The 27618-nt window shown below is 37.5% G+C and overlaps 1 protein-coding gene across 1 annotated transcript in view; it reads right to left on the reverse strand.

Annotated features, from left to right (window-relative positions):
- Window positions 1-402: 402 nt before the first annotated feature.
- Window positions 403-27618, reverse strand: part of AQR (aquarius intron-binding spliceosomal factor) — a 62298-nt gene continuing 35082 nt past the window's right edge. Inside the window, exons 23-35 of the mRNA XM_049825124.1 lie at window positions 26342-26452; window positions 24698-24807; window positions 21969-22104; window positions 20033-20242; window positions 19052-19189; window positions 18085-18156; window positions 14462-14649; window positions 9923-10094; window positions 7088-7258; window positions 6269-6354; window positions 5287-5461; window positions 4133-4246; window positions 403-1000 (exon numbers count right to left, since the gene is read on the reverse strand). Coding sequence (XP_049681081.1) covers window positions 752-1000; window positions 4133-4246; window positions 5287-5461; window positions 6269-6354; window positions 7088-7258; window positions 9923-10094; window positions 14462-14649; window positions 18085-18156; window positions 19052-19189; window positions 20033-20242; window positions 21969-22104; window positions 24698-24807; window positions 26342-26452 — 1932 coding nt within the window. The 3' untranslated portion in view covers window positions 403-751. The remainder of the gene's footprint in view (window positions 1001-4132; window positions 4247-5286; window positions 5462-6268; window positions 6355-7087; window positions 7259-9922; window positions 10095-14461; window positions 14650-18084; window positions 18157-19051; window positions 19190-20032; window positions 20243-21968; window positions 22105-24697; window positions 24808-26341; window positions 26453-27618) is intronic.

Raw genomic sequence — 27618 nt, forward strand, 5'->3', positions numbered from 1 at the left:
TCCTCACATGACTTTATCCTCAGCAATTATTGTGCCCTCTTAAAGCAAAAGAAATTTATTTCATAACACTAATTTAAAAAAAAGTGCCGTTGAAAAGCTGCATCCTTATTTCTTCTGTAAATAAGGATCAATTAGAAACATCATCAGAAGTCAACAATGAGAAATTTCTACAAGTACCTGGGTCTTATGAAATTCCAAGAACCTACTAAGGTCCCAATTCAATAAAGCTTTTAAACATTTCAAGTCCCATAGTAATTCACATTTCTCAGATATACAATTAAATATCTTACTGACCTCGAGCCTATGCCTAAAATACCATCTCAGTGTATATAAGCACAGCTCTGCATAAGGAATTCTCCACTGCGAAATATGAAATAAACTATGAAGAGTGTCTGACCGATATTGAATGTACTTAATCGGTGAGGTTTAATGGGTAACTCAGTGACTGAATTGACGGTCAAATATTCAAAAGTGGTATAAAAAGCATCTTTACTGAACAACTTATGAAAAGGAAATTGTGTATTATTTGAGGCCATGAAACAAATTACATTACTGATACTGACAAGAACTCAGCAAAATGTTTGCCAAACATTTTGCTTGTCCACAGAGTATTCCATGAAAAATATACCCAACAGGTCACATTACACAAGCAACCATTTAAAAAAAGTCATTGTAAAAATAGCAATTATATTTCTAACTGCTTTTTTCCCCATCTGTTTTCCAAAACATGTGAGGACAAACATCCCGTGGATCACTTTTCAGTCTCAGTCTCAGGTTCACTGTCTCCACTATCACTGTCTCTTCCAGGGTGTTCTGGCATTGTTCGATGTTCATCCACTTCGGCCACTTTCAATTCTCCTTCCTTTATCATTTCTTCCTCTGCCTTACTTTCTTCTCCTTCAGCATCTTCCTGCATGCTTTGCCCCTCACCTTCTACTTCAGTCTCTTGAGTTTGAGTAGTTTCTGGTTCTTCAATCATGGCAGGTGGGGGCAATAAACGCTAGATCATTAAAAAAGAAATGATTTTCAGTTATTACAACAAATACATCTATTTGGGCATCTATTCCTATTTTAGCTTGACCTGTTCACCTTATATTTAGGATTTTGCATTAGATAAGTTAACAACAAAGACTTAAAATTTAGAAGCTCTAATAATTTGTAAGTATTTAACTCCTATATTTAAAAAAAAAAAGAATAATCTTGGCTCACACAATGGTCTTATTAGACACATTATTTTGCCTGAAAAGAGGGTGTTAAAAAGTCAGTACTTCCAATTCAAGGATATCAAACACATTTCATTATCCCAAACAGCCAGACAAGTAATAGGGTTATGGTAAATCCCTACTTGGAGCAACAAGCACATTCCTACCATAATCTCATCTATTACCATTTCAATCTCCTAGATATGTTTAACTTGCTTTTTGAGGCCTTTAACAGGCCTGTCTTTAACAACTCATTCCAGTAATTTCCCCTTGAAACATCTTATAAAATGCTATGTGAATGTTATCTGTACTTACACACATTTCAACCACAGCTGTAAATGTAGAACAACACAAGTTCCAGTAACAGTTAAAGCAATGCTTAGATATCTTTCACATAATACTTCTGGAAAATAAGTGTTTTGCTCACAACCAAAGAAGTATTTTGCAAAACATTATAAGCAGCAGTGGTAGCCATATTACAAACTTCAGAAAAAAAAATAATACCAAGAATACAGTGAGCTGAAGAGTATGGATGAATGTTATACAACTCCAGGCTGTCCAGAAACACTCATACTTCTTGCAGCCTGACAATATCTAACCACACGATGGATGTTTCCTTGGAATATTGTGAAGCATTTTAATGAAATGAAAGCTTGATAAACCTCCCATGGACAATTGTTTAGTTTTGTTTTGCTTAAAGGCAGCTTAGCTTCACATGACAAATTAAGTGTTTAATTACAGTGAAGTCTTATATTCAATTAGATGACACTAATATTACAAATTTCTGACAAGCATAGGCAAATCTATGAAGCAATCGTGCTGGTTTCTATAATCCATCTGTTCATGGAAGAAGTTTATTTCAAAACCAGAGATCCTTTAATTACAAAATATACTCTTGATGCATGAGACAAACTCAGAGTACTTCTGTGACTTACTTAGATGCATGTTGTGTTTCATGACTACTGCTGTTAACATTAGTGTAAAAGAAACGGAAAAATATAATGTTGTATTAAATAGGGTAAAAGTAATTTAATGCCTGCATTTTATTTTTTTTTTGTAGTTCACTTTTTGGCTTCCCCTGCAAGGAGAATGTGATCCATTGCCACAGTAGGAAAACAGCAGTTTTGTAACTAATTTTAGCTAGCAATGGATTAGATTAGGATGCTAAAAAGGGTAACTGGTATTAGCAGAAGAACTGGGTCTATATTTGATTAAGGTGTCCAGCAAACCCATCTTTTGGTATAATTTAGATACTACCGTCTGCTTTTCAGGACATGTATACGCTTCTCAGTTTTGACAGGGCAATTAATTTGCATCTGACTGTGACCAACTACAGAGTCCACGGAGTCTTCATCACATACAATCTGCACAGTTGAGAGATCTCCAACTATATTAGACAAACTGGCTCCAAAACAAGTCTCATCATGTGCTTATAGGACCGGGTTTCCTAATAAAAGTGTGAGCTTTTGCTACTTTAAGAAGAATACAGTTAGAAGAAGAGATTTCAGTAGTGTCACTCTTTCTCTATCCCATTTTCTTTACAGCAGACAAGATAATTAGACCACTTCCCCAAAACAGTGAGAAAGCATCCTGTCCACCTGGCAAAGGCTTTTTCTGGGTAGCAAAATGCTTCAAATTTGGCTGAAGCTATGCCTCCCAGAAGGAAAAAAACCCACCCAAAACCATAAATCCAAATTCACTGGCTAAGAACTACAGAGAAAAAGAAATTTTCTGTCTGAAAGTCTGACATTCAGTTAAAGGAGACATTTTGGGTTCTGATCTCTACTGATTACGCTGTTCCATATTACATCAAGAAGTCAGTGGAAGAAGGAAGGAGGAGGTGGTGATAGAGAAACATCCTTGCAGTAAAGCACAGAACCTAGATCTCACAGACAAGTACCTTGGACTAATCTGTTCAAGGATACAGAGCCATGCTCACACTCTCTTCTCACAGCCAGCTAATCCAGAGTGAGTGGTGTCCTTTTACATAATTTTTTTCCACTTTTGGAAATCCTTCAGAAGAGCAAAAACTAACAAGGGAACTTCAGAGTACCATGAAAGAATGAATTATAGGTTATAAAATCATGATACACGCCAGACATTAAGTGAAAACTGATACAGTTGAGGGGTAGCATTTAAGACCTCTCCCTTTCTGTTTACTATCAACTACTTCTAGGCATCTAGACATGCAAGTATGCTAAGTAAAGGCAGCTTTCTGCTCAGTATACTATCTAAACTGCCTTAAAACCCTGCTCACATAGGTAAGACAACAAGGTGTTTCTGTTGGGTTCTGAATTCTGCTTCAGGGATTAAACACTGACAAAATTAGGTATAGAAGTGAGACAGCATCTACAACTGCTTCCAACCCCCTGCTATTTTGCTTGGTGCTGAACTACTGCTGAAAAAAAAATTGCTCCAGAATAAAAACGCTACAGCTGCTAACCAGCCCGGATAATGCGGTGAGCTAACATGGTTAAAATGGTTCCAAAACATGATCTGGTCTTTCTATACACTGCAGGCTTGTCACGAAAACCTGTATTACAAAACATTATTGCACCATGCAGTGATGCTCTAACACCACTAGCTGGACTTACCTGAAACATAACACACAAGTTTACTTCAAGTAAATACTGGGCACACTAATTCTTTAGTATTACTGAGGAATTTTTGGGCCCAGACAGAGCCATGTCTAACACTCGGCATCAATTACTGCTGGTTTTTGGGCCTTAAATTGGGGCTGAAATTACTAAAAGATACAGCTCTTGCTACTGCAATATTTTAAAGACCTCAATATTCTCACTCCCAACCATAAAACCTTGAGTTTTAAACATAACAGGAACAGTCTCAAACCTCAACAACATCTCATGTCACTTACTAAAAACCAATTTTTTTTTTAAATACACACTTTCCAAAAGGTAGAAGGACCTTACCTGTTGGTAGTGGCGTGTACTCTGTATCATGTGCATATACATATTGTACACAAAGTTAGCCATTTGAGGCATGTTCTTAATAACATGTATTTGGTGAGATGGTCTTTCTCCATTCTAAAGAAGGGGAAAAAAGTAGACATTCAGCAAGCAAAGCATTTTTCAAAGGTTGTTTAACTATATTAGAAAACATGAACCCAAAGAAAATAAATAATGCTTTTAAAAGAACAAAATAGCTCAATTCTCTGGAAAGACAGGAAGTGTAGGTCCTACACTGGGGAACCGGATCAATCATGATACTGCAGCCCAATGAAGAAATTTCAAAAGGAAAGGCTGCGTTCTGATGCTTACTCCATAAAGTACATTTTGGACTTGAGTCATTTAACATATTAAAGGCACAAATAGTTTACCATCAGATTAGGACTTAGCCTACTTGTCCATCACAGTCCAACTCCTTCTTGCTCACACTTGCTGACCATGCATACTGCATTCTTTGTTGCACAGTGGACATGAAAGTTTCAACTGAAAGGCTCCCTCCCGAACTTGTCAACAACACTTAAGACAAGGTAAAGAATTGTGGGTTCATGTAGGCACTTCTCAAAGTTCCAGGAAGCAAAGCAGATACGCTCCTCCATTTCTTCATTTAGCATCCCACTCTGTGCGTCCTGTGCTTAGATGCTTAATACAAACCTTTCCCTAAAGATCCAAGGCAGTATTACAAATTATGTTTTAGTACTTATGAACCTAGCTCAGCAACAAAACTATTTTGCGATTCTAGACCCATTTTTAAAAGAAACTATTAGCTTTGTGTGCCTTTTTTTTTTTTTGAGAAATAACATTATTTTGTTTCATAACAAGACCAAGAATATGTAACACAATAAAAACTCACCTATTTAACACAAAAGAAAAATATTTAATCACTTACACAGGCAGGAAAAAAAGCAGGCACAACAGAGTTCTCTTGGTAACTAAGTTTTGTGGAAAAAATCAATTAAAAACAGCTAGTGTGTATCATGACAAAAGTTAACTCTAGGGACATAATTATCCAAGAGGCACTGTTTTAGCAGAGAAGACAGTCCCATTACTTATAGCCTACTCAAAAAAAGTGGGCATACAGAGCCATTACAGGTAGCAAAGTTCAGAGCAGCTGTTCCTACCTGTCTTGCTGTTGGAAAACATTCTGTGGGAATGATATGGAGGTGAAGTGGTCGAGCTGTGAGTTGGCTGAAAGCTGGAGTTAGCTCAAAACAGTTCTGAAACAGCGATACCCTTGCAAAGATATAAAGCCCGAGCCTGGCTCTTGACATGGCAACGACTAATCGTCGGACATCCCTTCAGAAAACAAACAAAATCAATCATGTTCTTTTTAACTGATGACATAGTTGCAATAAAAATAACTAGATGTATACAGAATTCTTAATTAAAGGAAATACAAAATCATCTGCTAAAATACTATTTTGTCTTTAGTTTTTTTCCGCTACATACTGTTTCAATAACTACCAAATACTAGAACCATTATATAAAAGAGGTGTCACTGTACCAATAATGATATAAAAAAAAATCACCCTTTACTATTTTCCTAGTCTTCACAGGTAAAGATTTACACTGACAACAAATCACAATAGCATTTCTGTATCCTGAATGAGTAAACATGAGTTGGTAACTCATCTAACTACTGCTGATGAGACAAGTCTTCCTTTCACTCCATCCCAAAACTGAAGTGCAAACATTTTAAACCACACATCATAATGCAACTTATGCAGTGATCAAACACTTCCAATAGAACACAAATAAAAAGCTCACTTACAGGAAAGAATCTATGACAAAATTTAAGACTGCATTTGTTCAACAAGCATTACATTCCTATCATTCTACTAGGGTGAAACCATGTTCAGCCTATCTGCAGTAATATAAACTAATTATAGTGTAAGAGCCATTACTAAAGGATAAAGTGGTTGTGAAGAGCATACCAGACAGTTATAAAAGGAAGTATGTCTGAACTTCATTCAATACATAGCATTAAACTTAATTTCTACTACATACTCAAATAATTGAACACTTTTGTATAATGTACTATAAACATCTTTCTGATGGAAAACATGTAGTTTAACGACACTACAAGAGTATCATCTTACGTACCTAAGGTGACCTACAGCTTTGGTACGCACTAGTGAAAGGAGAATATAATCATTTTGTTGACCTTGAAATCTGTCCACAGTTGTTACCTAGAGAATCAAAAACCAAGAAAAAGCCTCCATAGGTTAGTCTTTGCCATTTCAACTAAAATGGGACACCAAAATTTTAACATCAACTTCAGACTGAGATTGCAGTATATAGCAAGAGAAAAGAAAATGCCTTAACTCTGTCTTAGTTGGCCTCTAACCAAAAATCATCAGCCTGTTCTTTGGGGAGATGTTGGGAGGAGCTTTTGTCTGACTGTATACCATTTCTTTTACATTTTTATTCAGTTCCAACAGCTAACAGTGGGGTGCTAATTCCAAATGATTGTGGAAAGGCACCAGTTTTATAATACAGAGTTTTAACCTGCAGAATTAGGACCAGACCTTTATGAACTATGCTTTTTATTTGTTTCATCAGATTCGTCATCATATGTTTTATCAAATCATTTCCACTCTCGGTGGACCTTCCTAAAGGTGTGGGCTTTAGGGTGGGTTTGAGGACAAAATAAATGACAAAATAAAGAGTTACTCTGTCCCATGTAGTCTGTAGCCTTTCCAACATCACCGACTTCACTTTGTATGTCAAATTACAAACAGGCAGAAATAAGGGCAGTACCCTATGAAATTCCATAGAATATAGGTTAGTAAATGTGTGGTTAACCAGGGAATACTTACACAGAAAGCTGTGAATCTATTAAATTAGTCTATTCTATAATATGACAATTTAAAACCAAACAAGCCAGAACCATTCCAATGACTGAAATATTTTCAAAGTCACCTTGTTTGGCCGTCCAATCAGTGGATTATTTCCACACCGCTGATTAATGACATCACGGATCAGGTGTTTCTGGCCATTGTATGTTGTCAGGATACTTATCTTGTCCGCAGGATAACCAAGCAGGCACATATACATGAAGAGTGCCACAACATACTCTGCTTCACCAAGATTCTTAAGTTTAAAAGAGGAGGAAAAAAAGACAAGAAAAAAAGGGTTACTCAACCTGTAAGGTTGGAAAGAATAACACCTGTGTCATTATTGTGTATTCAGACAAAAAACTCAGTGCTGAGAGAAACGTCTCTAGACCTGATGTTTCTTTGTTCACTTAATAAAAGCCATTTTGAAGGAATAAAAGAAGCACAAGTAGGTTTAATAACTTCATTCTGACTCCAGAGAACTGCGGAAAATATCTACATCAATATTACTGTTAGACATGGATTGACACTTTCCAATATTTACTCAGAAGCTCCCAGTTTTATTTCAACAAGATTAAATTCTAAATATTTAATAGTTCTTAAATATAATAATAATTAAACATTAAAACATTTAGATTATATTTATGGACTATTAAATATTTATATATTTGTATCTAAATGCATTTATATGCTTATAGCTGTCTGCCCAAATGAACTGCCACCTTAACTATATTATTAAAGAACTCAACTGATACAGTATTTCATTTTCTCCTTCTTTAAAGGTCACATGTCAAAAAACACCTACTATGTAAAACTGTGGAATTATTATTTGTTAAAAAGTATTAGAAGCTGATAATCTACAGATACCTGTATTTAAATACAAGGCTTTAAAAAAAACACCACTTAGTGCCAACATAACATGGTTCCAAAAAAGCATGCAAAAAAGTTGCAATGAGTCACTCTCCAGTAAGCTGAAAGTAAGAACTAGCTGAACCAGAATAACTAAACTCCTTTCAACTATTAATTAGGAGACAGACATCTGGATTATCAAATCCAGTTATTTCTACTGCAGGCTTTACCTATTCAATTTCAAATGACCAGCTGTTACTTTGTATTTCATAACTTACAAATATTTCATTACTTATTATAAGTAATGTCTGTTCCAAAGCACCACTCTTCTGGCTATAGGAAGTTCTGTCCCATTTCCAGATGGAAGTTATTCAGAGCCTGTTTAAATCCATTTTCTGTCAAGAAAAACTATCTTTCAGGTTAAAAAAAATGTTCTCAATGGCTGACATTTATTCCTGCTCTATTTATACTGGGAATCTTATCCCCACTTGGCATATGTTTGACTAGGCTCGACACACCAACCTCATTTATTTTTTCTTATTAATTAAGTGGGCTCTGCATTACTTGGAAAATGCAGTTGCCAAGCATATCAAACACCTGTGGGTGTAAAGCTATTCTACAAATTTTACCCCCCCCTTAAGTCTGGAAAGAAATGCCCAAATTCACAAAGAGAAATAATTTGTAGTGGCAATCTGTTATCTCATGGAAAACCATGCAATGCCACCAACATACTCTGCTACTATCTCTCAATCCTCAAGATCACCCCCCCCCAACTGTAGGAAGTATTAGAAGAGTTTGCTCATGAAAGCACTGTTGTAATGAAAAAGGTGTTCTTTGTCCTTGCATGAGTGTTCTCAGTCTTCTTGCCCAGGAACAGGAACATTCTAAAGCAGTGGTCATATTCTCAATTATCAGAATCCCATTTTTAAGGCACTGATTTCAGCTGTTCCTGTTCCACAGGACAATTATGTTACAGTGTTACAGCTTAAAAAACAAAATCAAAAGAAACTCTCCCCTCCAAATGACTCTGTCCTCAATCTAGAAGTGAGATAAAGTGGATTATGGCTCACCATTGCTTTCTCCACTAACAGCACACTAGTTTGTATTTAAAAAAAAAGAAAGTGAGAGGACCCCAAGCAAAACCTATGAATATCTTTCATACCTTTTAAAAAAAATAGATTAACATAACTCTCAGTGATCTTCACAGGGAAAAAATGACCATGAATATGATCACCTTAAAGTATATTGTTTGCTTTCCATAATACTAGCAAAATAGGAGGTATTCATTCCATATTTGAATTAAACTTATTAACTTGCACACAGCTCCAGCTTCTAACTTTTTCAAAACTCAAACTGGTGATTTAGGCACCAGACTTTGTTTCATCACTGTTTTTAAAACAAAAAAAAAATAATAAAAGGACTGAAAACACAAGCATCTCATTACAAGCATAAAAGGTTTTCCTATATTTAAAGGAAATAGAGACTGTTATTGATAGCTTAATTTGAAAATTTATTTGAGAAATTCCAAGGCTAAGGTTTTTTTGGCACGTTACTTCAGCCTCAATGTCTCTCTGCCTCATGTATATTTCTTGCAGTACCTTTTCATTCTTTTATGAATGGGCTTTTTAGCATTCTTACATATAGATCAAATGAATATTACTCTTCAAACTCAAATATGTGCCACAGAGCAAACTTTGTTCCTTCATGTACAAGAGAAATGCTACTGTCTACTTCACTATCATGGCAGTACAGCCAAATTACAATAGACTTCAGTGTGCCATAAGCCAAAACAACATTTCATGATGAATTATACACCAGATCTCACCCCTCCCATCACATTGAGAAAACAGACATCAAGCAAAGTCAGTCACTTTGAGTAAGAAGCACAACATAATACATTATCATTTTCAACATACAAAACTCATTAAAAGGAGAAAAAAATCATGCATATGCATGACTCAACCGAGAACATGAATTAATCAGTTTACTGTACTCTGATAGTCTGTCTTCATTGCAGATTTACTAAGCCATATCTAGATGAAATAAAGTATACGTGTAATATTTCTCTCACCTGATAGAAATAAGGATTGGGTTCAGACTCTCCCACACCATTGAAGTCTTCTACATTTATAAGCTGGAAGTCATACAAAAACCCAGCATTGGCTGTTCTGAATTCTGGCAGAAGCTGCACGTGAGGCAGGTTACCCAGATTCTTGTAACGCCAGTTGTACAGGTTACATAAACTGTTCAAAAACACACAGAGGCAAACCCCAAATGGTTAAAGCCAGTTCTTGAATTTATTCAAAATAGTTCAGACACATACAACCCCTTGCTTTCAAGATTAAAGCTTCTGTAGGTTTTCAATGAAAAAAGTAATTTTGCTGGATAACCTGTACATATGTAAATGAACATACTTGTACCAGCTATCCAGCAATATTATCTTTCAGTTTTGATTCTGTTTGGTTCTCTCTCAAAGAAAACTTCAGATTTTACTTCAGTGCAGCACACTCAGCCTTAAGCCTGTTCCACTTGATCAGCTTTACATTGAAGAGTACAATTTTTGCAAAGAAATCTAGTAGGAATTTTCATGGGTAACAAAATTTAAGGAATATTAATGCTTCTTTACAAAAAGGCAGGAATAAGGGAAAAAGGATCTTCTGCATTATCTGTTGTAAAACTTCTTACTGCAAAAAGAAATTTCTTATTTTGTGCATTGCCTTGTATTAACATCAGACATTAAGGGAAGCAACCAAAATCTACCCAATTCTGAATCATCTCTGGTATTTATAGGGACAGTAATATAACCAAAATGCCTCATTCACAAATGCACAATATCCAGACCAAATAAAGTAGCAGATAGTTCATGGGCAAGCTACCTATGACTGGAGTGCTGCAGTGGAAGGCTACAAGCTCTTCAGAAGGGATAGGCAAGGTAGAAGAGGTGGTGGGGTGGCTCTCTCTGTTAGGGAATGTTTTGACTGTACAGAGCTACATGATTCTGATGACAAGGTGGAGTGCTTATGGGTGAGGATGAGAGGGAAAGCCAATGAGACAGATATTGGGCTGGGAGTCTGTTATAGACCACCCGACCAGGTTGAAGAGATGGATGAACCATTCTACAAGCAGCTGGCAGTAGTCTCAGAATTGTGTGCCCTTGTTCTGGTGGGGGACTTTAACTTTCCAGACATCTGCTGGAAATACCACACAGCAGGGAGTCAACAATCTAGGAGGTTCCTGGAGCGTGTGGAAGATAACTTCCTGACACAGCTGGTGGGTGAGCCAACCAGGGAAGGAGCCTTGATAGATCTGTTGTTTACAAACAGGGAAGGACTGGTGGGAGGTGTGATGGTCGCAGGCCATCTTGGGCTTAGTGACCATGAAATGACAGAATTTTCAATTCTTGGTAAGGCAGGGAAGGTGGTCAGCAAAACCACCACTATGGACTTCCGGAGAGCAAACTTTGGCCTCTTCGAGGCACTGGTTGAGAGAGTCCCTTGGGAGACGGTCCTGAAGGGCAAAGGGGTCCAGGAGGGATGAATATTCTTTAAGAAGAAAATCTTAATGGCTCAGGACCAGGCTATTCCCATGTGCCGCAAGTCAAACTGCCGATGAAAATTACCGGCCTGGCTGAACGGGGAGCAGGAGTCAAGAAAAAAAAGGAGAGTTTATCATCTCTGGAGAAAAGGGCGGGCAACTTGGGGGGAGTACAGGGATCTTGTTAGATCATACAGAGAGAAAATTAGAAAGGCAAAAGCTCAGCTAGAACTAAATCTGGCCACTATTGTAAGGGATAGCAAAAAATGTTTTTACAAATATGTTAACAGTAAAAAGAATCCCAAGGAGAATATCTATCCTTTAATGGATACAGAAGGGAACATAGCCACCAGAGATGAGGAAAAGGCTGAGGTACCTAATGTCTTCTTTGCCTCAGTCTTTTAATAGTGAGTCCAGTTATCCCCAGGGTACTCCACCCCTTGAGCTGGAAGGTGAGGATGAAGAGCAGAACATACCCCCCTTAATCCAGGAGGAAATAGTTAGTGACCTACTACGCCACCTGGACACTCACAAATCTATGGGACCAGATGGGATCCATCCAAGAGTACTTAGGGAACTGGCAGAGGTCCTTGCCAAGTCACTCTCCATCATCCATCAGCGATCCTGGTCAACAGGGGAGGACCTAAACGACTGGAGGCTTGCCAACGTGACTCCCATTTACAAGAAGGCTCGGAGGGAGGATCCGGGGAACTACAGGCCTGTCAGCCTGACCTCAGTACCGGGAAGATTATGGAATGGTTTGTCTTGAGAGCACTCACATGGCAAGTCTGGGATAAGAAGGGGATCAGGCCCAGTCATCAGGGGTTTACGAAAGGCAGTTCCTGCTTGACCAACCTGATCTCCTTCTATGACTAGGTGACCCGCCTAGTGGATGAGGAGAAGGCTGTGGATGTTATCTTCCTTTACTTCAGCAAGGCCTTTGACACTGTCTCTCATGACATACTCCTTGAGAAACTGGTGTCTCATGGCTTGGACAAGTGTACTCTTCGCTGGGTGAAAAACTGGCCGGATGGACGAGCCCAGAGGGTTGTGGTGAATGGGGTGAAATCCAGTTGGCGGCAGGTCACAAGTGGTGTTCCCCAGGGCTTGGTGCTGGGGCCGGTTCTGTTTAATATCTTCATCGAGGATTTGGATGAGGGGATCGAGTGCACCCTCAGCAAGTTTGCAGATGACACCAAGCTGGGAGGCAGGGTCGATCTGCTTGAGGGTAGGGAGGCCCTACAGAGAGATCTGGACAGGCTGGATCGATGGGCTGAGGCCAATTGTATGAGGTTCAACAAGGCCAAGTGCCGGGTCCTGCACTTCGGTCACAACAACCCCATGCAGCGCTACAGGCTTGGGGAAGAGTGGCTGGAAAGCTGCCCAGTGGGAAAGGACCTGTGTGTGCTGGTTGACAGCTGGCTGAGTATGAGCCAGCAGTGTGCCCAGGTGGCCAAGAAGGCCAATGGCATACTGGCCAGTATCGGAAATAGTGTGGCCAGCAGGAGCAGGGAGGTGATCGTCCCCCTGTACTCGGCACTGGTGAGGCCGCACCTCGAGTCCTGTGTTCGGTTTTGGGCCCCTCACTACAGGAAAGACACTGAGGTGCTGGAGCGTGTCCAGAGAAGGGCAACCAAGTTGGTGAGGGGCCTGGAGCACAAGTCTTATGAGGAGTGGCTGAGGGAACTGGGGTTGTTTAGCCTGGAGAAGAGAAGGCTGAGGGGAGACCTTATCACTCTCCACCACTGTCTGAAAGGGAGTTGTAGTGAGGCGAGTGCTGGTCTCTTCTGTGAGGTGGCTGGAGATAGAACAAGAGGAAATGGCTTCAAGTTGAGGCAAGGGAGATTTAAGTTAGATATTAGGAAAAAATTTTTTACTGAGAGGGTTGTCAGACACTGGAATAGGCTGCCCAGGGAAGTGGTTGAGTCACCATCCCTGGAGGTATTCAAAAAGCACGTAGACGGGGTAACTTCAGGACATGGTTTAGTGGACATGGTTGATGGTTGGACTCAATGATCCTGAAGGTCTTTTCCAACCTAAATGATTCTATGGTTATATGATCAGAAAAGACAAAGCGTAGCAAGGTATGGCAAAAATCCTTGATCAAGAAATTGCTTGCAAAGTGAAGGAATTCTTCTGCTCTCTTATCTCTAAGAAATTTGCTGAGATGTTGCAAAATAGTAGATGGCAAAATAAACTTCACTTATCATACTCAGATATAATTTGTAATTTTTAAATCATACTGAAACTGTTGTTCATATGACTAGAAAACAGTATTCTACCACCCTCAACATTTCCTACATGAAAACAAAAAGTTCTCCTTCATATTGTTCACACCATTCTATGCCTAAAAAAATTAGTATTTAAAACTAACCTTAGAGTAGCAAGATTTTATATGGAGTATTTTTCTCTTCTTTGATTTCATTTTTCCTTCTTAATATGACCACAAACATGCACTTAACACAATAAATAAATTTGACATCAAAATTATCACAGTGAAATGACAGATACATGGATAAAAAAGAAAAGTTATCTTACTACAGAGAAGCAGTATCTCTTTTAATATAAAAAAAGGCTTTATGCTCTTGTGTGGACAACCTGGTTGTCTCCAATCAAAGCTGAAGCTCTGCTGAAATACTACAAAACCCCCACCCATTTGCAGACTTTAAGGGAAGTATTATATATTCAACACTAAGTAAATCAAATCTTTATTTAGCCTTGAATATATTAAATGTATTAGTTTAGAAAAGGAAGCTTCTGCAAAGAAGTCTCAGCTGTAATAAAAACCCAAACACTTAAGACTATTAAAATTCCTTTGAATATAATTTTAATTGAAATACTCGTATTATAGCAGAGTACTACTATATTTTTTAAAAAAAGTAAACCTCGTTGTATTTCAACAAAGTAAAATCTGCCTTCCTAGTCTATGCTGAAACCCACGGAACAAAACAACTAAATTAGTTTTGCAAACTCCTGTCCTAACAATGAAAACACAGTTTCCAAAATTACATGCGCACTTCTCCAGTTTTTAACCTGGTATTTTCTTACAAGCTAGAGATGCCATTTTCTTTCTCACCTTGCTCTTGCTCTTCCTTGTGCATCCAAATCAACAGTTGGTACTCCAACACGAACAAACCGTGTAAAAAGAGACTGCTCCATGTTGGAGTATTTTTGAAAAGCCATGTTCTTAATGACTGGTGGCAACTGATGATGGTCACCAATCATAATCCACCGCTTCAAACGACTGAATCCATCCTGGGGGTTCTAGAATTAAACAATTACACAATTATAACTATTACAGTACAATCGAGGCACTCAATTACAACACATGAATAGTCAAATTGTCTGTCTTAGTCTAAACCCTAAATTTCAACATTTGTTCTTAAGCTACACTGAACTGCAGTCATTTTAAAGACTATTAACTTCTTTCCAATATACTACCAGAAAAAGGGAATAGTATTTTAAATAAAGTCTTGTTTCTTATAAAGCAAAATTTAAGTTTATTAGAATCAGGAGAGAAACATCAGGATAAGTATATTACATTGTTTTAAAGGTCAAAAGTAACATATTATCAGAGGACAAAAGGAAGAACCACAATTAGAGAAGTTACAGTAGTAAAAAACACCCGATTTCTACATGGTAGTGTCACCCTAGAACAGTCCTTTAAACTTTAATTTTTGGATTCTGAGATAGTGAATATGAACTGCCTGAAGCATCTGAAACCATTTTAGTGCTCACATGTCCGGGGCACAAACTGAACCTGCCCTTCAAGTGTCTCTGTAGTTCATGTGCTTCACTTGTTTACCTCTGGAATTCCCACATGGACTCTTTCACAACCAAGATGTGCCTCTAATTAATCACCAACCTGGCTCTTGGACTGAATGTTCTTCAGTATGTTTGGTATATCTCTTTCCAGGTCCCCATCCTTTGTGTACCTATGTTACATACTGACAGAGCTCATGAAGGAACATTGTAACATAGGAACAAAAAAGGAACAGATGTCTGGGTAACATTATCCAGAAATTAGAATCCTGAAGATTTCCACCTGCCAGTTTTATAACTCAGACCCTCATTTTTCACACACTCCTGTAATATCTCCCTTTCCCCTTTCAAGGAGCACTATTCAAGACAGAGGCGAAAATTCCTTTTCTTGCCACCTGAAGTGGAAGATCTCTGAAGCCCTCTCTGATCAGAGAGCAAGGAAGGAAAACTGAACTCTGGACTGTCCAGCTCATCAAGCCTGAAGACACTTTAGTGAGAAGGTAAAAGGATGGAAATTACTTTCAATAGCATGGAAAAAGATTTCTTTTTTTTTCTTTTTTCCTCCCAAAAGGTTACTGCTTTGGAGAAGACCAAGTGTTCTATACAATCATTCTGCTCTTATCAACAATTTCAAATCTCGGACAAAGAGCCCTCCAAAGAACTCTGTTTTTAAAAATATCCTACTCTGAATTGCAAGTGCAAGCAATCAAGTACTATGACTCTGTTAGCCTAGATCTTTAGGTTTTGTTTAAAAAAAATCCTCAATTTTCAAGGACTATTTGGATGGCTTTTGTAAATAAGGTCATGGAATACCCCACAGAATATGGCTCTATGGTGAAATGGTCTGCTTTAATTACATAAAACTCTTCAGCTTCTGCATTGCTCATATACACTTACTTCCCCTCACTAGCCTGATGCATCTAGTTATTCAATGCTCATTCAAACATTTGAAAAACACTGTAAGATGCTTATTTCACTAAATATAATAATTTCATAATCAATGAAAATCATGGTAAAAGCCACACAGGATTTCTTCATTACACAGCACTGCAGTACAATGTTGTGTTATGATTTATGAGAAGCCTCACCCAATAGAGGTTTGCTCTCCAAACACTCCAAATAAGATGGAGAAATATGTGCTCCTGTTCAGAGTTTAGGCAGTATTTGGGGTTTAGAGGATGAATTAGTTGCCTGCCTGCTCAGAATCATCAAAACTCAGCAGTCTTTAACACATCGAGAAATTGTTAAAAACTACATTAATATCCCTAAAACTTAAAAACCTACAGAGTTAAACAGCAACTGAGAACAGGACTTCCTTGGGCTTTAATAGCAATATGGTTAACTTGGACATGCACATTCTTTTGTGCACTAGGCCCATACAGAGTTCCTTTCCTGCAATTGTATTCTACTCTCCATTGTTAAAGAGCAAAGTGAAAAATTATAAGACATCAAATATTTCATGGAGTTTCTATCACGCCTTTTTCAATTGAGATTTATTTTCTTTTAGAATGAAAATCCAAAAGCATGGATGTGGTTTTCTAGAAGACTTAAAATTATTGCTTTTCAATGAAAATACCTGCTCCAGGCAAAACTCCTGAAAGAAAACAATTTTAGAATATGAGCAAAGGCAGACTGTGTATTTTTCAGAAAGCCACTAGAGTACGAATTGAATCAACAGTACAGACTGTCTCCAGTTATTACTAACTTCCCACACATCAGCTTCTGATTTGCAGCTAAAGAAGTTTGCACAAAGTTCCTCAGGGAGCCCATACTTCACTTCCAGAGGTGAAATTTTATCTCACAATAATCTGAGATTACAGAGATAACAGAGCCACAGATGTGAGAGAAGCACATTTTGCTTACTTATGAAATCCTCTAGCTCTTAAAAGAGGAAAGTGATGCCAATCAAGCTCAGGCTGCTAAAAGCAACCACAGATAATCTTCACTAGAGGCACAAAAAACTTCAAGGCAGTCTGAGTGAATGTATTGAGTTTAGAATGACTGGAGTGAACATTTTTAGGGAAAGACACTCAACTTTAAAGTAACAGTGTTGGCCCTCTATTACAACAATCACTTACATTACAGAGCTATTGCTACCTGCCTTCCTAAAACTGTGCTATAATATCCCCTTTGTCACATTAACATCAGTTTCCTTCCTTCCTTCCCTGCATTAGCAGTACCCTTCCAGCTGCAAGACTTCCACTGACATGTATCACATCTGCATTCGTTTATCTACCAATTGTTGGTTTGCCAAACACAGTACAAGCTGCAATTGATTCCAAGCTAAACTTTTACCAATTAGCTAGACAAAAGGTGCATAATTATTGGGCAAAAGTAGAAGTAGAATCAGTAACCATTTCTTTTTTTTCTGTGGAGTTGTAACATCAATTAGAATGTCTCCTCTCTACTTCGCTCCAGTTTTCCTGAAAGTTGTAGGTGCTTAGTATCTCTCCATCTCTGTTAGTCTTGACTGAAACTGACCAAACACCACAAGCAGACAGGAGGACACAGAGCAATTATGTAAGCCTTACGTTCTTGGGAGGCAAAACCGTTATTTAACAAGACTTAATAATTTTAATATTTAAAATTAGCAGTAGGCACTATGAAATGAGAAAGAATGAAAGTAACAAAGCCAGAACCTAGTTTACGTAAATATCTTCGCTTTTTTATTTTCAAAATGAAAGCCTGCTAATCCTACTATTTAGTCAATAAAAGCAACATATTTAGAACCTACTAGGTTACTCCATAATATTAAAAAACAAGGATAAACAACTAATGTAGAACAATGTAAAAGTTCTTACTGTCCAACCAAATGGCAAATATCAGTTCTACGTTACTTTCTGCACAAGATATTTTTCTTTTAATATTCTATATTGTTCAAGCGCACAGACTTTCATTTACTATTTTTTGTAATAGGTTTTATGATTAAGGTCTAACCTGCAACAGGAGAGGTATAAAGGTTTCTATCTCCAGAATCTGAGCAGACTCTTCCATTAAGATGTTGTCATACTGAGAATGAAAAAATAAAGAGATGTCCATCAACCAATTAATATAAATTAATGCTGTTATTCAGCCTACCAAAAAAAAAGCATCAACTACTCATTTGGGTTTTGATGGGGAGGACAGTTACAGCAGGATTTTACCTTATAGGCAAAATATCAGTATTACTAAAAATCCATGTCAGAAGGTGAAATCCTACTACATCAATGGCAGACCTATCTGTACCAATCAGGGCTTACATCTAGAAGGAATCTATGACTGAACCATATGACATGCTTCACATGTGCCATAACCCATCTGCAAGAGAAAAGCCTTCTGCAGTGGAGCAAACCAATTTGGTATCTTTGCACTGAAGCAGAAAAGAAGCACTTTTGCAATCCAATATAGTGCGTTATCGGAGAAAAATAATACTGAAAGAATTATTGGTGGTGGGCTTTTGTTTTCTTTTTTGAGACAAAAGTCTGTACTAAATCAATACCTATGTTTAAAACTGCAGAGTGAAAACAGCATTGCATTATAGTTCTTTTTCCCCAAACTGTTCATTTTTTATGTAAACAAAGTTATAAAGGCCATTTTTTCCCAATTCTGCCTTTATTTTATTACTCAATTGTATCACAGCAGTTCATCATCTAATATGGCAAAACTAACTTTTTCTTTATATACATGTGCTATTAACCATTTTTGTATATACAATAACTTAAAAGTGATCTCATCTTTTACTTACAGAATTTAAATTTTTCTTCAGTAAAATTACAAATTGAAACATACTGGTAAAAAAATGCAACTCAAAATAATCTAGCTGCCTAGATTTAGGAAAGAAAAAGGTTTATACGAGGCGGGGGGGGGGGGGTGGGAACCAAAACCCCAAAACCAATTAGTGTAGTAACACTAGTATAATCATTACTTTGAAACCTAATTCAACGAGGTCATGTCGTTTCAGAGCAGCATGAGTACAAGTCATGGCAATGATTTTTGCTTCTTTCACCAACAGGTATTTGGATCTATCCAGGCCACTGCGGAGAAGTTCAAATGCTCTGAATTCCTATGGAGGAGAAAAGAAAATCTTTGAAAGTCAGGATACAAAAAATTATTGCTTATAAAAATGTATTAACTCAAACTATCTGGACACCTTCTTAATATAATATAGTTATCAAGATATCTACTGTTAACAATCCCATCTGAATAATTTTTTTATTTTTTTTTAATGCTAAACCTGGAAACAACAGTATTTCAAAACCCAATCTTTTAAAAACACATCAAAGAGTTCTGCAACCTGTATGCATATATAAATTTGCAGATAATTATTCAATTAATTCTAAGGAACCCTCTCGGAATCCTGCAAAATTTTGATTTACTGTATCTTCTTGTTTCCTACTTTACTGCACCATAACATCACATCAAATTCAGTATTAGAAAGACCAATACAGTTAATATGACCAAACGATACACAGATCACCTTCACCCCAACTTTTAAAAACTTCTCAAGCAATTCTGGGAAATATAGAAGATAATCTGTTTAAGTTACTTCTAGGTTATCTGATTAAAGGCAATTCACTGTAAATACAAAGACCCTATGAGGATCAGAGGAGCAGTGATAGGACCACCAACCCTAGTAACCACATCAGTGAAAGAAAACATGCAGAACGGCTGCTTCCCAAGATCAAAACCAAAACAGATTAGACCCTTGTCCCTATTGTGAAACATGCCTATATTACTCAAAGGTGGAAATCCTCACCTGAAATCCTTGCAAGCTAATGAAATTGTCTAGAGCTATATACTCATTTTCGGATGTATGGCAAAGGAGAATTTTGGAACTGTGTAAAGTTTTGGGTTTTTTTTATAGGATTAGCCAGATCCACTTACCTTTAATAGTTATATGTCTTACCTCAAGCTGAGTGAATATTTTCTTAACATGTCTAAAACACCCTTCAGCAATTTCCATATCTTCTTCATAGGATTTGCCTTTGAAAATTGGTTGAGGAGCATTTGCAAAATACTGATGAAAAGGAAACAAACTGGAGACATCCGTAACATCCGGCACTTTTCCACCTTTAACTTTCACTTTACTGATATACTCCTCCCAACGAGACATTACCTATGGCAAACAAGTGTCATACTGACATGTTTTTATATCATAAAGTCATTGGCAAGGTGTAGTCTTGCACACATAGTATTAAAAAAAACCCACCTATCACAAAAGCAAGTTTTATGTCTAAATTCGCATTTAACCTTGTATCAGAATGACATTTTTGAAGCTGTGGTGGGTTGACCTTGGCTGGCTGCTAGACTCCCACCCAGCATCTCTCACTCCTCAACAGGACATGGAGAAGATAAGGTGGAAAAGCTTATGGGTTGAGATAAAGACAGGGAGATCACTTAGCAAGCGCCACCACAGGCAAAACAGACTTAACTTGGGGAAAACTGATTTATTGCCAATTAAAAATAGAGTACAACGGTGAGAAACAAAGACAAAACCACCCTTCTTCTCCACTCCCTCTTTCTTCCCAGGTTCAATTTCACTCCTTCATTCCCAACTCTTCTACCTCCTCCCCACCCTAAGCAGTGCAGGAGGAATGGGGCTTGTCATTCCAGTTCATAACACTGCATCTCTGCCACCTCTTCCTCCTCACACTTCTCCCCTGCTCCAGCATGGGCTTTCCACAGGCTACAGCTCCCTTCAGGGGATATTCAACTGCTCCAGCATGGAGTCCTCCAAGGGCTGCAGTGTGGATATCTGCTCTGACATGGTCTTCCATGGGCTGCAGGGGGACAACCTGCTTCACCATGGTCCTCTCCATGAGCTACGGGGGAAATCTCTGCTCTGTTGCCTGGATCACCTCCTACCCCTCCTTTTCCTTCTGACCTTGATATGTGGAGCTGTTTCTCACACCTCTCTGCCCCGAGCTGCTGCACAGTGGTTTTTGACCTCTTCTCAAAGATGTTTTCACAGAGGCACCACCAGTGACACTGATGGGCTCAGCTTTAGCCAGCAGTGGGTCTGTTGGAGCTGGCTGTGTCCAGCACAGGGCAGCCCCTCGTCTCTTCTCAGAGATCACCTCTGCAGCCTGCTGCTACCAAAACCTTGCCACATAAACCCAACACAGAAGCAAATCTCTTGATTACCTCCACCTACAGTACTTCCGTTTAAATATCAGGTGGGATTCCTTTGGGAGGAAATTGAACCAGAAGATGAGCTCTAGCAGTGCTCCTAGCACTCTCCAACACCTAATGTCCATTTATGTTTAGGCCCACACCATAGCTAGCCCAGACTAACTTCTGTAAAAACATAAACAGTGTATGCATTTGATCCTAAATACGGCTGTACAAGTCTGCTGAAGCCACACTAATTGCTAATGTAGACCATGTCACTGAAAAATACATGGAAGGGAAATGAGGGATATACAATATACAGAAAACCACCTTTTCGTATACTATGCATCCAATTTCACATTGGCATTTAACACCATAAAAGCATTCCAGCAGGACTATCAAGTAGCTGCTCTAATGCTTGTCCAAAATGTAAAGCTGCCCACAGATTTTCCTATTTGAAGGAGAAACTTCAGGTTAGAATCTTTGCTAGCAGTCATAAAGAGTAGCAATGCTGGCCTTCCAACTGGTGAGTCATCAGGCAGGATTTAAAACAATAGCAACGCATGTAAGTAATGTTGCAATTATAGCTTTAGCTGTTATTGTATTTTGAACCACCAAAGAAAATGTGGGTTTTTTTAGACCCAATTCTGAAAAATTCACTCAAATTCTTACAAAGTGTTTCATAACATATTGAGGTCATATAGTCTCTGCAGAAGTATTTCAGTCCTTACTTGGTATAAGAAAAAGTGTCCAGCTGTTTCACAAGTGTAAGAAACATCTCCTGGGACTCCAAGACTCTCTTGCAATCGTCCAACTTCTCGCAGAAGTTCAAGTCTTCGAGCCAGCACATAATTAACTCTTCCATACCTACAAAATGGATTAAATATAACACAATTCGTATTCAAATGTATTTAACTCAAAACTGTTTCATCTAAGTATCACGAGAGACCACAAGAAACCCCAAAACTAACCCCCCAAAACCCACAACTACTACCCAGTTCCAAAAAAGCAAGAATTTGCTACATGCTGACTATTTCTATCAGTTGAACCCTAATAGTTTACAAAACCATGCAAGAGCCATTATTGTAGAAAAAGGTCCTTTTATCCTATCACTTCATCAAAAGCTTCATAAGTGTTAATAATACATTCTCATGATGTACCTGTAAAGAAGAGAAACATTACTTCTGATGTACTGTTTAGGAACTATGATACACTACACATATAGCTTGCTTGTATTTGTATAACAAGTGTATGGACTATCATAAATAGAAGCTATACTGGAAGTTTCAGTATAAGGCTGGCTGACTTTGGCAATACACAGTGTCTTGCACTAATGATTAGCCCACCTTAACAGACAGGTCGGGATCCTGTACTCATAGCTGCCTGTTGAGTAACTTTTATGACTTTTATGATTAGTTTGTAACCTACTCCTTCCATTCTTCCTCCTCCTACACAATTCAAGCCCAATTTTTCTCCTTTAAAAAAAATCAATTTCTTATTCCATGCACACCCCCCACTCTCAGAAGCCGTACAAGAACAACAACAACAAAATAATCAATGAATCACATTTTCTAAAAAAGAAAACAAATTAAACAGTGGTATAAATGAGTGGAATTAAAGAAGTGAGAGGAACAGAACACTTTCTTTCAAAAATGCAGATGTAGTTAAAAGCTCAAAAGTAAATAAAGGCTAACTTTCAAGTTCTTATTAAACTTACTACTCATAAAATACGCTTTCTGCACAGAAAAAGAAATGACACAATCCCTGGTAGTCACAATGGGTTCTACTGTCTTATTTAGAAGGGTGGGAGTAGTTAAAGCTAGAGATTTGAATTTACTAATACACAACTGAACACTATATTGTTCACAGCTGGAAAAAACAAGTTCTTCAGGAACTATGACAGTTAAGATCCTTGGAATACTAGTTTTTTCTTCTTCAACAAACTAATCCATTATAATTACAAGTGACTGCAACCAGTTGTGGTTTTTTTCTCACACTTCCAACATCCTCTTATTTCTCACAATTGAAGTCATATGTCCTCTTTTAAGTATTTGTTCATCCCTACAAAAGTTTTCTTTAGCTGTGATTCCCTTTGTGTTTAAGTGACAGTACCAGTTTAATCAGCTCCTGCCCACCTTACGTTCTTAAGCCCCCTGCCCCACTTGGCTGTGCCTGCAGAGAGAGCAAAAAAGGAACATGAAGCTTGCAAGCAGCAGAAATGCCTTAAGCAGTACTGTGCCCTCTAAACCAGCCTGACACAGAAAAATCATTAACTTAAAAGCTACCCAAAACCAAACAAAATGAATATGGGAAGTAAACTTTTCTTTTCACAGTAGTGCAGCCCACCTTCAAATATATTCCTCAACCCTTATCCTTCCCTACCAAACTGCCAGAACCCATAGGACTTGCAGTAATGTCCTGTAGGTCTGGAGTTACCTTGAAAAAGAATGAAAATAGTCAGTGTAGAGAGTCTCAAAGAAAACCCCTTTTAATGATGAGCACTGCTGTTCAAGGAATATACTAAACCATGAATACCACTAAACAAACATCTGCCACAGCATCATTTCACTAAGATTTTGGCTATCAAATTTCTGGAATAATTTGACTATGTCAAAGAATTCAAATTAAAAAAAAAAAACCAAAATCACAGGTATTTATCTTACTAAATGAAACTCAGCTATGCATATATGGGTAGCTTCTAGTGCCTATCTATAATTTTTACTACAGCTTTTGAAGTCAAAGTATTGCTATAAGCAGCCAGTACTGGGACAGTTCAGTGCACAACAATTATAACCCAGCTCACATTTATTAATGTGTGTAATCCAACTGACATCAATTGGATGTACATAACAAACGTACAAATATTTACAAGAACAGGTTCTTAAGTCTTTGTACTGATACAGAGTTGACAGCTTTCCTTATGTATGTACTCTTCAAAATGTGTTATTTACCTATGAAATAAGCAACTTTGTAGTTAAGTAAAATTCTGGAGAATTAAAAGCAGAAAGTTTAATTTCATGGTTATATTTATTAATGGAATATTCACCATGCCAGTAGAAGTGATATAATATTTGTACAAAAAACTCGCTAACTGCAAAAACCTACTTTTATTATTCAACTTCCTCTCAGAAACGGATTAATTCTATAAAGTGTATATGGGCCCAGAATATAATGAACTACTTTTATTCAAGCAGTTGAGTTTGTAAACAAGCAGCTGCCTGATTTCACCTTTGGATTCTCAAGGGAACGCAGTTTCTTTACTGAGTAAGAACCAAAATTACTTAACCCTGTATCGAAAACAAGTGCACTCTGTGTTACTGGGATTCAATAACAGGAGAAAGGTAAAACTTGTCAAGCACAGCTCCTTGCTCATTTACAAGGGAGGTAGAATGGATTCAGCACATACATCTTGCTACAAAGTTTATGCAATCAAGTTTATCAGTAGCACCTCCTTCCTCACCTGCTGAAATCTTTCTCCGTCTCCAATTCCTCTTCTCCGTGACCCAGACGCAGGAGGTGGCGCTCATCAATGTCTAGGGCCATGATTTTTTCAAACAGCTGGTTCAAAGCCTAAAGATTGACAAGAACAGGAGAAAAGGTAGTTTTTAGAAATTCAGAGGCTCTTGCAGAGGAAAACTGAAGAATCAGTGGTAAGCCAGCTAGGAAATTATGCCTATTTTGGTATAAATGGAAGCCAAAGCAAACATGAAGTTAATACTGAAACTAGAGCTCTTAACCTTGACAAGAAGGAAATTAGCCTACTAAAATGCTTGTATTTGCATACTTCATATAGCAATTAAATTTTATTTTATGATTTTGAAACAATTTTAAGATTTGATTCTATCACATAGTTAATTTAGTTTATAAAGCTATTAGTTTATAAAACTGTCTCAAGAAGCACACTTTGCAAACACTGATTTTGTTGAATGACTTTAAACCATTTAACTTTTACTGTACATTAGAAGAGTGTGATCTGGTACTGACTGGCAGGTGCTGAGACTCTATTCCATATGGATAAGTAAGTTTTGCTGAACTAAACTTCAAGGTGTGCTACGTCTCCTGCCTTAAACTCTTCAATTACCTAACAGCTTAATATCAACTGTCCAATTCGGTGTTTTTCAAAGGATTACGTTTGTAAGCACTGGATCATCAAATAATGAAACTAAGAATAAACATGAGCAAGCTCCACCTGAACTTCAAGTCTGCTGGAAGTCATGCAAAACATGTTACAAGTACAGCATCAATGCATAGGGAACAAACCCTGCTGAGATATAATTCATTTCCTGAACTGCAATTGAAGTTCATGTTCTCACATAAGTCTTGTCTGGCAAGAAGAGTCTCCTACCTGTCTTGAATTATTTCCTTCCTTTTCTCCCCAGCGGACATGCTCTCAACCCTTTCTCTCAATTTCACTACCTGTTACTCTCCCGCAACCCACTGTACACTAGCCTATAATATTTCAGGTTGTAACTGCTCACCAAAATGAAGCCCCATCCACCATTATTTGATCAACATCCTAAGTGCCTGATCTTGCTTTGATGGAAAAAGATGAAAAGTTTTCAAAGCTGTATGTTCAGTTAAAATAGCTCATAACTGAGTTAGGCTAGGCTAATTAGGGAGACCAGGAAATAGATGATCCTGGTTTCCAAACCAGATGCAGATTTAGAGTAAGAATCTTTAAGACTTTTACCATTATTATTCTTATTTTATATATGCTTGAGAATTAAGAGGCAGACTCCATTTCTTATGAATGGAAAGCAAGCATTCAGCTGAAGAGGCCTTCCCTTAAAAGCATGAAGCACAGAGTCTGAGAAAGCTAGTTCGCAAAACTCTGGCTTGCATGCAGTGAATGTGCAACTGTAAGAACTATGCAGATACTTTTTTAAAATACTTCCTAGTTTCTATCCCCAACCAGTTAAACATATTGAAAACTTTTCATAAATCACTCAAAACTACAATCATTATGAAACTGGCAAAACTGCACACAAGCCAACTCAAGTTTTCATTGTTAAGAGACAGTTGCAATCGCCACTACTGATCTCAATATCTGCTGTTTTTCTTGGTTTTAATTACAGGAAAGTTTCGTACATGACTGACACTTTACCTGATTAGAGTGGGTAACTATAAGAGTTCGTTGTTCTGGGAAATTATGATAAAGATTGGATATTATCTGGACTGCTACATCAGTTTTTCCAGTACCAGGTGGACCCACTACCTAAAAAACAAACAAATTGTTGTCAAAATATCAACACACAATTTATCAGAATATTGCACAATACAGAAATACAGCCAGTTGGGAAAAAAAACAGAACAATCTCAAGACACTGACATCATATATTAACAACAACAACAACAACAAAATCTGTTTCATGTACAATTTCTTGCTGGCTTCTGTGAATTTCAAGAACACGTACATGTACCATGAAAGACTTAGCCCAATGCTAATGCAGGTTCCTGCCTAGGAGGAATATGGTAATCCAGCATACGAAGTACTATTCTGTTTCACAACCCATGAAAACAGACCTCCTCAGAAAAAAAAAAAAAAAAAAAGGCTTTTTAACCTCAGGACAGCCTAAACATAGGGGAAATAGTGAAAACAGCAACAAAACACACGATTGCAAAAAAAGTAAGGTGAGGCAGATGTAAAGAACAGAAAAAAAGAGTCCAATCTTTTTATTTACTAAAAACATCTACAACGGATGTTATAGAAATAATACTGACAACTAATGGGTTTATAGGCTTAATTGTACCAATAACATTCCAAAATTGACACCTGAGACATTTTAAAAGTATCCAAGTATTATAAAGCATCTCAAAGTAATTTGCTCAGCATTACGAAGCACAGAATAGCAGGTTTCACATGTATCGAGACATAAAATTACGAATTGCTATGCCATCACGCTTGCTTTATTTAATGAATCTCATTGATCACTGGATTCAAAAGCAAGTAAGACTGTAATTCTCAAAAATATTAGACAGAAATACATGACATAATGACAGAAAATAAAACATAGGCCTGTATTATGTAACTGTTTTATCAGTCTGCCTTCTTTCCCTGAAAAAAAGTGGGTGATGCAGTAAGAAAAAAAATATCAGAAATACATCCTCAAAAACAAAAAGCTGACTTCATCATTGTTTTCTGACCTAATAAACTCTCATTCTCTAACCTCTTAAAACATAAACAAATTCAGTTTTAGCAGAAAAGTTCAAATTATATAAACGAACATCATCTCAAATATTTATGAAAGCTGGAGTACCAGGCATCGGAAGTTACTTTTCTTCTTTAAAGCACTCCAAAAGTGAGGTAGATGGTAGTTTATAATGCATTATACAAGGTACACATGATACTAATGAACAGTATGCAATACTATTAAAAAAAAA

This window comes from Accipiter gentilis, chromosome 22 (genome assembly GCF_929443795.1).
Source record: "Accipiter gentilis chromosome 22, bAccGen1.1, whole genome shotgun sequence".
NCBI classification, from domain to species: Eukaryota; Metazoa; Chordata; class Aves; order Accipitriformes; family Accipitridae; genus Astur; species Astur gentilis.